The sequence below is a fragment of the Elephantulus edwardii genome, unplaced genomic scaffold (assembly GCF_000299155.1).
Source record: "Elephantulus edwardii isolate Elephantulus edwardi_28Jun2011 unplaced genomic scaffold, EleEdw1.0 scaffold00178, whole genome shotgun sequence".
Classification (NCBI taxonomy): domain Eukaryota; kingdom Metazoa; phylum Chordata; class Mammalia; order Macroscelidea; family Macroscelididae; genus Elephantulus; species Elephantulus edwardii.
Window position 1 is genome coordinate 5,542,385 of NW_006399928.1, and position 13,175 is coordinate 5,555,559.

At 36.7% G+C, this 13,175-nt stretch overlaps 1 protein-coding gene across 4 annotated transcripts in view; it reads right to left on the reverse strand.

Annotated features, from left to right (window-relative positions):
• Positions 1-13,175, reverse strand: part of PHKA1 (phosphorylase kinase, alpha 1 (muscle)) — a 742,463-nt gene that overhangs the window by 148,632 nt on the left and 580,656 nt on the right. For all 4 annotated transcript variants that reach the window (XM_006895993.1, XM_006895991.1, XM_006895992.1 and 1 more), the window contains 2 exons: positions 4,150-4,306; positions 3,416-3,495 (listed from right to left, as the gene is read on the reverse strand). In XM_006895993.1, coding sequence (XP_006896055.1) covers positions 3,416-3,495; positions 4,150-4,306 — 237 coding nt within the window. The remainder of the gene's footprint in view (positions 1-3,415; positions 3,496-4,149; positions 4,307-13,175) is intronic.

Consider the following 13,175-nt stretch of genomic DNA (forward strand, 5'->3'; position numbering starts at 1 on the left):
GGGTCCTTGGAGAGGACATCATGCTTGGGAGGGTTGAGGGACAACGCAGGAGGGGAAGACCCTCTATGAGATGGATTGATTTGGTGACTGGGGTAATTGGGATGGGTGTGTCAGAGGCAGTGCGGTTGGCGCAGGATAGAGCAGGGTTTAGGGCTGTTGTGCATAGGGTCGCTATGAGACTCGACGGCACATAACAACAACAACAACAAGAAAAGGTTTGAAACAGTGCAAACCACTGATTGGAGACTGAATGAGTAGTAGGATGACATCAAGAATGTCATTAATAAAGAGAGTAAAAGATAGAAAAAACAGAAGAGGAAGCAAAAAACAAAACAGATGGCAGATGAAACCCTGAAAAATCTCACTAGCACACTAAGATGTCAAAACAAAGGGAAGAGATGTTGAAGTAAAAGAGCAGAACACTAGATTTCAAAAGCCATCTCGAGAAGAGAAAGCAAACTGTTATAATGGAATATACAGAGACCTAGAAATGGAGAATAAAAAGGGAAGAACTCCTTCAGCATTTCTTAAACTAGAAAAAATAAACAAACACACAAACAAACAAAAAAACAGGAAGAACAAATTTAAGCCTTGAGTTGCAATTGTTTTTGTTGGATACCATAGTTATGATTGTTGGTCTTGGGTATTGTAGTCAGAAGCGACCCATAGACCCATAAATGACCCTCCAGTGGGTTTTCAGAGGCAGTTAATTGCACCGGAGGAGAATACCCACGCTTCTCCTGCAGAGAAGCTTGTGGCCTCAAGTTGCTTGCCTTTGGGATTGCAGTGCAACTTCTTGCCACTGGGCCACCAGATAAGATGGGCAAAATGTTGAATGATCCAGGAAGTATCAAAGAAAATGGAGGGACACAGAATCACTCTATCAAAAAGAACTGGCCAACACTGAAATATTTCAGGAAATACCATATGGTAAAGAAACACCATATGGTAAAGTATACTAATTGTGAAGAAGGAAGATGATCAAGCTGCAATGAAGACACTGGCAAATATATAAGGCCTCAGGAATTGGTAGGATGCCAATAGACAAATTTCAAATGACAGATACAGCCCTGGATTTACTCTTTGTACTCACCAGAATAGGACAGGAAATCTGGAGGACAGCTTCTTGGCTGACTGTCTGAAAGATATTTATATTGGTTTTCATTTCCAAGAAAGGTGATCTATAAGAATGTGGAAGCTATCAAAACAGCATAATTAATATTACATGCAAGCAAAATACTGCTGAAGATCATTCAAGAGAACTGCAGTGTTTCCCCCTTTAGTCCATACTGGAAGTCAGGAAATAATGAATTAGTATATATAATGAACTGTCATTTTAAACATTCACACATACAGATGACAGTTGGATAAGGAGATGCCATTATAATTTAAATTAATGCTTACTCAGGAATAGAATTTAATTGACATTTTGAGCTCCTAGGGGCAAAGCAAGTAGAGGACAATCAGAAGCTGAAGATCCAAAGATGAACTACTTGATCAAGGATATATCGGTGCAACAAGGTGACAAATCTTATTCTATCAGAGACTGACTTAAAATAAATTTCCCATGCACACATACAAAACGCTAGACTAGTAAATAGACATAATACTGCCAGAAGTTCAAGCTGGAATTAGAAGAGTTCATGGCACCATTGATATCATTGCTGATGTCTAATGCTGAAAGCAAAGAATACCAGAAGAATGCCTATTTATCCTTTATTCACTGTGCAAATACATTTGACTGTGTGAATCACAACAAGTTATAGCTAACATTTAGAAGAATAGGAATCCCAGAACTATTAATTATGCTCATGGTCTATAACTAGATCAACAGGCTGTTGTGCAAGGAAACACTACATGTTTAAAATGAGTAAAGGAGTGTTTCAGTGTTGTGTCCTTTCACAATATCTATTTAATCTGTATGCTGAGCAAATTATTCGAGAAGCTCAACTCTACGATGAAGAATGTGACATCAGGATTGAAGGAAGACTTATCAGTAACCTTTGATATGCAGATGACACAACCTTACTTGCTAAACATTTAGGAGGACTTGAAATCCTTGCTGCAGAAGATCAAACACTACAGCCTTCAAAATATATTGCATCTCAACATCAAGAAAACAAAAATTCTCACCACTGGACCAATAGGTGATATCATAATAGATGGAGAAAAGACTGAAACTGTCAACAACTTCCTCTTACTTTGATCCATCATCAATACACTTGGTTCCAGCAGTTAGGAGATCAGGAGACATACTATACTGGGAATTTCTGTAGTCAGGGACCTCTCTAAATTACTGAGGAGTTATGGTGTTAGTTTGAGGATTAAAGTGCCCCTGCTTCAGACTATGATATTTTCTATTACTTACTATGCTGCTGAGAGCTGCATAGTGAATAAGGATGACATAAAGATTGATGCCTTTGAGCTGTGGTGTTGGAGAGAATACTGACTATCCTATAGTCTGCTAGAATGCTCCTTGGAGGTAAGGGTAATGAAGCGTCATTTTATATATTTAGGTCATATTGCCAATAAAAGCTACTCCTCGGAGTAAAATATCATGCTTGGAAAGGTGGGGCAACAGTGAAAGAGAAAAACCCTCAACCAGTTGGGTTGATACAATAACTACAAAAATGGGCTTGAGTATGTCAGAGATTGTAAGGTTGGCACAAGATAGAACAGGGTTCATATTTGTTGCTCATAGGGTTGCTATGAGTTGTACTTGACGGATGACACCTAACAGCAACAACATACATTTAAATCTTGGCACTGATATGATGTGAAATTATCCTGATTGAATGTAAGTGAATTTTATTGACATAGAAGAAAGACTCTCATGTGAAGATTAAATTTTCCATTTCAACTTGTTTCTCATCACTCTCCACTCATTTCAGTTACAGCTTACCTCAGGGCAATGTTTCTAATGAGAAGCTGTGGCAGAAACTGAAACAGAGGAATCTGATTGCATTATTCTAAGAAGAATGCTAATTAATGATTTTTTTTTGGTAAGTATCCATCCAAATTTTCCCTTTGACTATAGCTTCTATCAACTTTATTTGTCTTGCACATCATGAAATTTTATCATTAGTCTTGCGTTACAGATGGACGGTTTTTCCTCCCCTCTTCTTTCTGAAGTATAGATGACTTTTTGCAGATGATAATGCTAATTGTTCTCTTTTACTTGTTAGGTTGTTTTGAATGAAAAGTTTGGGTAGATAGGTTAATTAAAATGCAAATTCTATTTCTTTTGGATTTTCTCCTCTGTTTGTTCTTACTCTATATTCTGAGTATTTATGATAGAAGCACACACACATAGGAAAATTATGATTCACTGACAAATTAAGGAAAGAAATTTGTGGCAACTTTATAGAGCTCTTTAGAGGAAGTTTGATTAAACTAAATGAAAAATCATACTCACGCAGAGATGGTCTTTTCTCGAGGTTCTGGGGGTAGTCCCACTTTCAAATGTTTCTGGTGAGAGAGAAGGTCTGTGCAAGCCTAAAAAGACGTGGTACAATAACAATATTATACTCATAACACTTGAGATTCCCATAAAATTTTTCGTGGTTCTCAGTCTAGCAACTTTTGCTTCTCCTCAATACTAAATTGAGACACTTTGAAATCTCATGCTAAGGAGACATGAAAAAAAAAGAGAGAGAGACTTACAGGAGCAATGAGATTTTTGTCTGTTTGTTTATTGTTGTTTTAATATCTTAGGCAGTAGGAATTATTTGTATACATTTATTCTTAATACAGAAATTATACACAGCTACACTTACATATTTTTTATGATTCAGTGATACGTTTCTATTATTCACAAACAAAAGAACTAACTGAATATCAGAAACTTTATGTGGGAAAGGCATTTTAAATTTTTAGTGGAGCTCTGGTGGCCTAGTGGGTAAGGAGTTTCACTATTACATGGGTAATCTAGTTGATAGGGAGTTGAACTGCCTTTTCAAATGCACCAGCCATTGGAGGAGGTATGTGGGAAGATAGACAATCTCGAGGGTCAGCTATGAGTTAGTTCCTTCTACACCTCAATGAGTATGTGTGTGATGGGTACCTTAAGGAAGACAGCATGGAAATACATTTTTAAAACTCTTCCACATCTACACTTACTAAGAATTCCTAAAGAAGAATTAGTTGTACCTCATCAAGGGCTTCCACCTTCTTCCTTAGAATTCCAGAGATATAACGGATTAAGCCCCAGTGTCGAATTTCACCAACTTTTCCATATAGTTCATGAAGAAGCTCTCTGACTGTAGCACTCCCTTCATAATACATTCCAGGGTCCCAGTCAGGTCCTCTGGAATTTTACAGATAGTTTTACATTAATTACAAAGTCTCTATCAACAAACTTTTATTTTTATATTATAATATACATATGCCTATTTTTTGGTAATAGATTTCCATTATTAGGAAACAAATGTAATTTATTAAGAATCATTGTAAAAATATGAAAAATTTGGCCCTGAAAGGCAAATACCTAGATAAGCATAAGTCTTCATTTCACCTGGGCTTTGAAAAACTGCATCCCACAAACCTCAACATAATTGAAATGACAAAGATTTGATTCAGTCACTGAAAGTTTAGAAAGAATGTAAAACATATGGAGAAACAAGAATGTGTGTTTATTTTAAAGGATATGTATACATCATTATAAAAATTAGAATACAATAATTAAAGAAAGAAATAGAATAAAATGAAAAATAGAAGTAAAACTGAAGATGTGATAAAGATATATAAAGTGCTATGAAATTGGAAACTATATGTGATGGAAGTTATTTAAATTACTCATTAAGTGATGCTAATACAATCATACAACATCTGTAGAAAAAAATGGATCCATACTTCACATGGTCCAACAAAATTACAAATATATTAAAGATTTGCATACAAAAGTTCTAGGAAGAAAATATAGATGACCTATTTTATAATACTGGAAGTAAAAAGATTTTATAACTATGAAGCTACAATATACATAAAACAAGATAAAATTCTTATTGGAAAATCAACTGTAAGCAAAATTATAGGACAAATTAAAAACTGCATAATATGAGCAATTCATACACAATTCTCCTAATTATTTAAAAAAGCTTAATACATTTTTGTTGTTAGGTGCCAGCAAGTTGATTATGATTCATAGTAACCTTGAACTATCATAAGTCATCATCAAGATCTTTGTTATGCCCTAGCCCATTGTTACAGTCACTATGCCAATCCATCTTTTTTTTTAATATTTTTAAAATGTATTTTATTTCATTATTTTGTGTGTGTGTGTCGTCTACGACTCGATGGCATTAAACAACAACAACAACAACTGTCAAATCAGATCTGACTGGTACAGGAGGAAATTGTTCCTCCTTCTCCAGCAGAGCATCTGGTGGATTCAAACCGTGCATCTCTGGGATTGCAGTTGCAGCTTCTTGCCACTAGGCCACCAGAGCTCGCCTATGCCAATCCATCTTGTTGAGAGTCTTCCTCTTTTTCTCTGACTTTCCACCTTTCCCAGCATGATGTCTTTTTTCCAATTTGTGAGACCAAGTTTCACCATCTTTGCTTTTAAGGAACACCCCCTTACACTTCCGCCAAGACAAATTCATTTGTTCTTTTGCAAGCCCATAGAATATCCAACACTCTTCTCCAACACCACAGTTTAAAGACATCAAATATTTTTCTGTCATATATCTAACTTTCAGTTGGATGGGAAGCAATTGAAAATAGCATGGCATGGATGAGGCACACCTCAGTCTTTAAGCTAACATCAATTCTTTTTAGCACTTTGGAGATGTCCTTGACTGCAGATTTTCTTAAAGCAACACATCTTTTGATTTGTTGACTGCTGTTACCATGGGTGTTGATTGTGGATGCAATTAAAGAAAATTGTTGATAATTTCAAACTTTTCTCCATTGATCATGATGTTGACTATTGATCTAGTGGTGAAGATTTTTGTTCTGTTGATATCGAGATACAATTTATATTGAAGTCTTTGATCTTCTGCAGCAAGTGTTTCAAGTCCTCTCCACTTCCTACAAGTAAGCTTGTGTCATCTGAATAGCGCAGGTTGTTGACAAGTCTTCTTCTAATCTTCATGACACTTTCTTCTTGATAGAGTCCATGTGTTTGAATGAGCTATTTATCATACAGATTGAACAAGTATAGAGAAAGGATACAATCTTGACACATCTTTCCTGATTGTAGACATAGAGTGTTCTCTTGTTCTTTTCAGAGAACTGCTTCTTGAGCACTATGAAGTATTCTGGGATTTGTATTCTTCTTAGTGTTATCCATAATTTGTTATGATCTACACATTGATATGTCTTTGCATGATCAAGAAATAAAAATTCTTTGCATGATCAATGAAACTCAAGTAAAAAATCTTTCTGGTATCATTCATTTTCAGATGAGATCTATCTAACATTAGCAATGATATTCCTTGTGCCACAACTTTTTCTGAACTTGAATTTCTGGAGTGCACTGTCTATGTACTGTTCCAGCCATTTTAAAATAATCTTCAGCAAACTTTTACTTGCATTTTATATTGATACTGCTTAAAAATTCTCACATTCTGTTGGATTACCTTTTTGGGGGGATGAGAACAAATATGGATCTCTTTCAGTCAGTTGGCCAGGTAGCTGTCTTCAAAATTTATTGGCATAGCCTAGAGAGGCACATTGAGGGCTACATCTGTTGGTTCAAATACATGCATTGGTATTCTGTAAATCTCTGGGGACATAATTTTTCATGCCTCAGTGGAGCTTGGAATTTTCTCCTCATTGCCATTGCTACTTCATTATATACTACTTTCTGAAATGGTTCAGTGTTGATCAATTCTTTTGGTACAGTTATTTTGTGATGAAAAAACTTCCTAAAACAACAAAGAAAAATGTGGCAAAAATATCATTGACTTTCCCCCTCTCCAATCAGTGGCTTTTAAGTAAAACAAAACAAAACAAAACCCCCCAAACCCAAAACAAAACAAAACAAAAAAACCAACACCAAAAAACCGCAAGATGTTTCACCTCTATCATAATAAGAAAAATGAAAATTAACACTGATTTGAGTTAATATTTTCTCATATATTTGGCTCACCATCATGGTATTTTGTGCACTCAGACTGGAAGGGTTTCTCCTGGACGCAGAGGAACCTGGGTTAGCCTAAGATAGTGTCTTTGGCTGTCTTGTAGGGTCATCCGTGGTGAATAGGTTTCAGTGGAACTTCCAGACTAATATACACAAAGAAGTAGAACTGCCTATCCACTTCTGAAATAACAAGTCTTTGAAAACCCTATGAGTAACAGAACAACATGATTGGATATGGTCTCTCAAGACAAGCATCTCAGGTCAGAAGGTACTCAAAGAATGAGGAGACACAGTTGCAAACATCCATTAATGATGGGAACATGGAATATACAAAGTGTAAATCTAGGAAAATGAGAAGTTGTAATAAATGACACAGAATGCATAAAGATCTACATCCTAGGCATCAATGACCTGAGATAGACTAATATTGGTCACTCTGAACCAGAAAATTATATAATTGATTATGTCATTCCTGAATGAAAAATTGAAGTGAATTTGTGTCCCAAAATTAAAAAAAAGAAGACAAATATTTCAACATCTATCTGGAATTACAATGCTGTGAGTTATTGTTGTTAGGTGTCATCCAGTTGAGTATGATTCATAGCCACCTTATGAACAGCCAACCTGAAAGTTGATCTATGTCAATCCGCTTTGTGGGAGGTCTTTCTCTATTTTGCTGACCCATTATCTTTCCAAGTATGACATCCTTTTCCAAGAATGGCATCCTTGTCCAAGAAGTAGTGAGCACTCTAGCCCTACCCTTTCCAGAACATATTTGTTCTTTTGGCAATCTATAGGATACTCAGTACTCTTATCCAGCACCACAACTCAAAAACATCAATTCTTCTGTCATCATTATTCATTGCCCAGCTCTCTGATGTGTAGCAGGTGATTGAGAAGACCGTGGACTGAATCAGGTACACCTTAGTCTTTAAACTGACATCAATGCTTCTTAGGAATTTGGAGAGGTCCCTGAGAACAAACTTCTCCAGTGTGGAAAAGATTCAAGTTTGGTTCATTAAAAAAAAGAAAAGGTGATTCCACAGAGTGCAAAAAGTATTGAATAAAATAATTAATATCACATGCAAGTAAAATCTTGATAAGATTATTTTTAAAATGACTGGAGTAACATATCAATGACAAAAGTTATACAAGTGTTCAAGTTTTTAGTTCGTAGGGTCTCTATGAGTTGTCTATGACTTAACAACAATAACAACAACAACAACAACAACAACAACATAGTTCTGTTGGCCTAGTGGATAGAAAGCTATGCTACCAAGCCAAAGGTGGGTGATTTTAATCTGTGGACCTCAGGCCTGGTTTTAATTGTTTTTGGTCATTCTTCTAAGTGGTATAGCACTGGACTATTCATTTGCTGTACAGAGGTAATTCGTGGTTGTTGTGATGGTAAACACTGTGACAATGATGGTGTCAAATGTGATATTGGTTACCCATGGCGGACAGTCTTTGGTGGAGCTTCCCAATTAAAACAAGCTTGGAAGCAGGAGTGGTATCCACTTCCAAAATGACTTGCCTCCACAAACTCTAAGAACTTGGAGAAAAGATAAAAGTTATACAAGTGTTCAGGTCTTTGTTCATAGGGTCGCTATGAATCGTCTACAACTTGACAACACTTAACAACATATCAACAGAGAATTTCCAAAAATTCATGTTGGATTTAGAAGAAGCTTCAGAACAAGGGATATCATTGCTAGTATCTATCAATAATACCTAAAAGCAGAGAAATATCAGATAGATGGTTGAAGGATAGAGGATCAATATCTACAAATCAGTGGGATTTTCTGCATTAACAAAAAGAACACAAACAAGGAAACCATGAAAGCAATACTATTTTTAATTGTTGTTGTTTTGTGCCGTTGACCCTATGTACAACAGCCTTAAAACCTGCTCTATCCTGTGCCAATCTTATTGTCTCTGACACACCTACCACCATTATCTCAGTCACTGAATCAATCCATCTCATAGAGAGTCTTCCTCTTGTACACTGTCCCTCCACCCTCGCAAGCATGATGTCTCTCTCCAAGGACTGGTCAGTCCTTACAACATGCCCAAACTACGTTAGACGAAGCTTCAGAATCCTTGACTCCAAAAAGAAGCCTGTTCTCACCCTCTCTAGGATTAACTTGTTTGTTCTCCTAGCAGTCCGTGATATAATTAATACACTTCTCCAGCACCACAGCTCAAAGGTATCAATTTTCCTTCTATAATCCCTAGTCATTGTCCAGCTTTCCGATGCATAGCAAGTAATTGCAAAGATCATGGCCTGGATCAGGCGCACTTTAGTCTCAAAACTGACGTCATTGCTCTTCAAAACTTTGGAGAAGTGTCTGACAGCAGACTTTCCCAATGCAATTTGTCTTTTAATTTCTTGGCTGCTGGTACCAAGAGTGTTGATTGCGGAGCCAAGCAAACTAAAGCTGTTAACAATCTCAATCTCTTTACCATCTATCATGATGCTGCCAATTGGCCCAGTGGTGAGAATCTTTTTTTTCTTGATGTTGAGCTTCAATTCATATTTAAGGCTGCAGTCCTTGACCTTCTGCAGCAAGCACTTCAGATTCTCCTCAGTTTCAGCAAGCATAGAAACTGACATATTTCAACAAACAGAAGCTTCCCTTGATGTGCTCACCAAGTTATGCTAAGAAATCTGGAGGACAACCACCTAGTCAACTGACTTAAAGAGATCTATATTTGTTCCCATTCCAAAGAAAGGTGACCTGACAGAGTGCAGAAATAATCGAACAATATCATTGATATCACATGCAAGCAAGATTCTGCTGAAGATTATCCAAAACCAACTGGAACAGCACATAAACGGAGAACTGCCTGAAGTTCGGGCTGGGTTTAGAAGAGGCCATGATATTAGAGTTAATGTCAGATAGATCTTGGGTGAAAGCAGAGAATACCAGGGGAATGTCTATCTGTGTCTAATTGACTATGCAAAGGCATTTGACTGTGTGGATCACAATAAATTGTGGCTGACTCTGAGAAGAATAGGAATCCCAGAACATTTGATTGTGCTTAGGGAAAGCCTATACTTGGACCAGGAGGCAGTCGTCAGAACAGAGCAAGGAAATACTGCATGGTTCACAATTGGTAAGGCTGTGCAACAAGGATGTGTCCTATCTCTATACCTTTTCAACCTATATGCAGAACAGATTATCCTGGAGGTTGGGCTCTATGAGGAGAAATGTGGCATCAGGATTGGAGGTAGGCTCAACAACAATCTGCGTTATGCAGATGACACAACTATTTATAATAGTCAACCACAAATTGAGATAGTCAGGAATAATCCTAACTGGAGACACAGAAAACCTGTACAAAGAAAAACCACAGAACATTTCTGTGAGACGCAATAAAAGACCAAAAGAAATGGAAAAATGTGCCCTGTTCATGGGTAGGGAGACTCAGTATTGTGAAAATGACAATCCTACTAAAAGCAATCTACATGTTCAATGCAATCCCAGTACAGGCACCAAATTAATTTCTCAAGGAGATAAAAAGATAATTTGTCAAGCTTATTAGGAGAGGAAAGTCACCCCAAATAAGCAAAGCACTTCTGAAAAACAAAAGCGAAATGGGAGGCAAAGCACTCCCTGCCCTAGAAACCTACTACACAGAGGTAGTAACAAAAATAGCATGACACTGGCATAATGACAGGCACATAGACCAATGGAACATAACTGAGAACCCAGAAATGGACCTTTTTATCTATGGTCAACTGATATTGGACAAGGAAATAAAACCTATCAAATGGAGATATGACAACCTCTTCAATAAATGGTGCTGGTAAAACTTGACTGCTACCTGCAGAAAGCTGGAACAGGGTCCACATCTCACATCATACGCAAAAATCAAAGCAGAGACCTAGGAATACAGGCCAAAACAAAATAGTGTATAAGAAAAAAACTGGGATCAAGCTTAGATGCTCTAGTCAATGGTATAAAGATTGCTAAACACAGCCAGAAATGCACAACTTGGAGAGGTTAAATTCAATGAACGAGACTTTCTAAAAATGAAATCTCTGTGCTCATCAAGAACTTTTCCCAAAATGAAGTCTATGGACTGGGAACAAACATTCAGCAAGCGTTTCAGACAAGGCTCTCATAATGACAGTTGGTAGAATATTCCTAGGCCATTAGAAGGAAAAGACTCATTATCCAATTACAAAATGGGCAAAATACATGGAAAGACTTTTCACCAAGGAAGACATTCAGATGGCAAACAGACACCTGAAAAAATACTCAAAGTCCCTCACAATAAGAGAAATGCAAATCAAAACCACAATAAGATACCATCTCACTCCAGTAGCAGTGGCAAAGTTTAGTGGGGCAGCAAGCAATAAATGTTGAAGAGAATGTGGACAGGTAGGAACTCTTCTACACTGTTTGTTGGATTGTAAAATGGTGTAACCACTCTGGAAGACATTCTGACATTTTTCAAAAAAACTGAATGTAAAAACTCCATATGACCCTACTAGGTCATATTTTGATCCATATTCCACTACTAGGAATGTACCCCAAATTAATTAGAGCTGAGACAGAAATGGATATTTTTACACCAATTTTTACAGTAGCATCATTCATCAATGCCAGAATATATAAACAGCCCAAATGTCCAACCACAACTGAATTGATTGAGAAATTGTGGTACATTCACACAATGGAATACTATGAAGCACTCAAGAGCAATAATTTTAAAAAACAAAACAAAACAACAAACCTTACATAATTTGGGAGACACTGGGAGATATGGAGTGAACTAAGTCTCATAAGAGCAAATACTGCATAAGACCATTGTAAAAACAGAAGGATAACTAGTAAAGCATATATGAGAACTCATGTGGGAAAGGAGTAGGAGTGGAGGGGTGAGGATGGGTAAAGGTGAAACCATTGGGTTGCACAGTTTAGGGCGTAGAGGGAGGGGGTGAAACGAAATGGGAAAGGTCTGGTCAAAAAGACAGGGTAATGATGGGAATGGTCCAGTGGTGTTTAATTTTATAAAACAATGAATGAGAATGTGAGAAAGACAATATGAATGAGGAAAAGTGTGTACAACAATGTATATGAACTTTGTAAGCAAATTAGTTTTAAAAAGAAGCATTAACAATAGTGTTTCAGATATTAATGAATCCAAAATCAGGATGTCAACTCAATGACAATGATTGCCAAGTCAAGTGTAGAAGTCATGAGCCAACTGAAAAATTGGACAATAATATTCTTCCACTTTGCCAGAGTTCAGATTCATATGCAGTATAGGTCATCTCTCTGAGGAGATTGCCCTTTCTTCAGATCTGGTTGACTATGTCTTTACAAAATCAACACTAATCATGACTCATTAACAACAGAGATTATAATTTGCAATATATACCACAGTTTCATTGTATTTAGTGTAATTTTCACATTGACACACAGTGTTACATATCCAGTTGTCCAGTCCTTATAAAGTTGGCACCTGCACATAATTCATTAACCGTAATATCTAAACATGAACTTTCACAAAATCATGCATTTTGTTTAACATGACACAACTAATGCAAAAGTAGCAGGGACTGTGTTAGCTCCTTTGATCTCGTATTTTACCAGTCAGGAAAACAAAGATATATAAAGAAGAAGTACTCATAAAATTTACATAAACTCTTCATTTCTGCAACACATTCCATGATTGCCACTGGTATTTATGACTACATTCTCTAATCACCTGTTCTGTATTCCTTTTGCCATCAAAAAGGATCTTAGCTAGTCATGGTTCTTTGTCTGGTGGAATGACCCAAACCTTCATTTCTGAAAGATCTAGGACATTAGTAATCATGTCAGAATCTAGTTACAGTCGTTTTCCATTAACCTTAACTATAGGACATGGTAATACTAATAGACAACTTAAGATATTTCCCATATTCCAGATATACTCTTCTTTATCATTGTTATGCAATGTCAGTGTTGTTTCCCTAGCTAATCAGGATCAATCACACCAAGTTACACAGTAGTTCCCCTCTTCACCTGTTGATACAGAGGCATCAGCAGCCAAAATTGGTTCAAGAGGCATTATTTTATTTATTAATGATTTATAT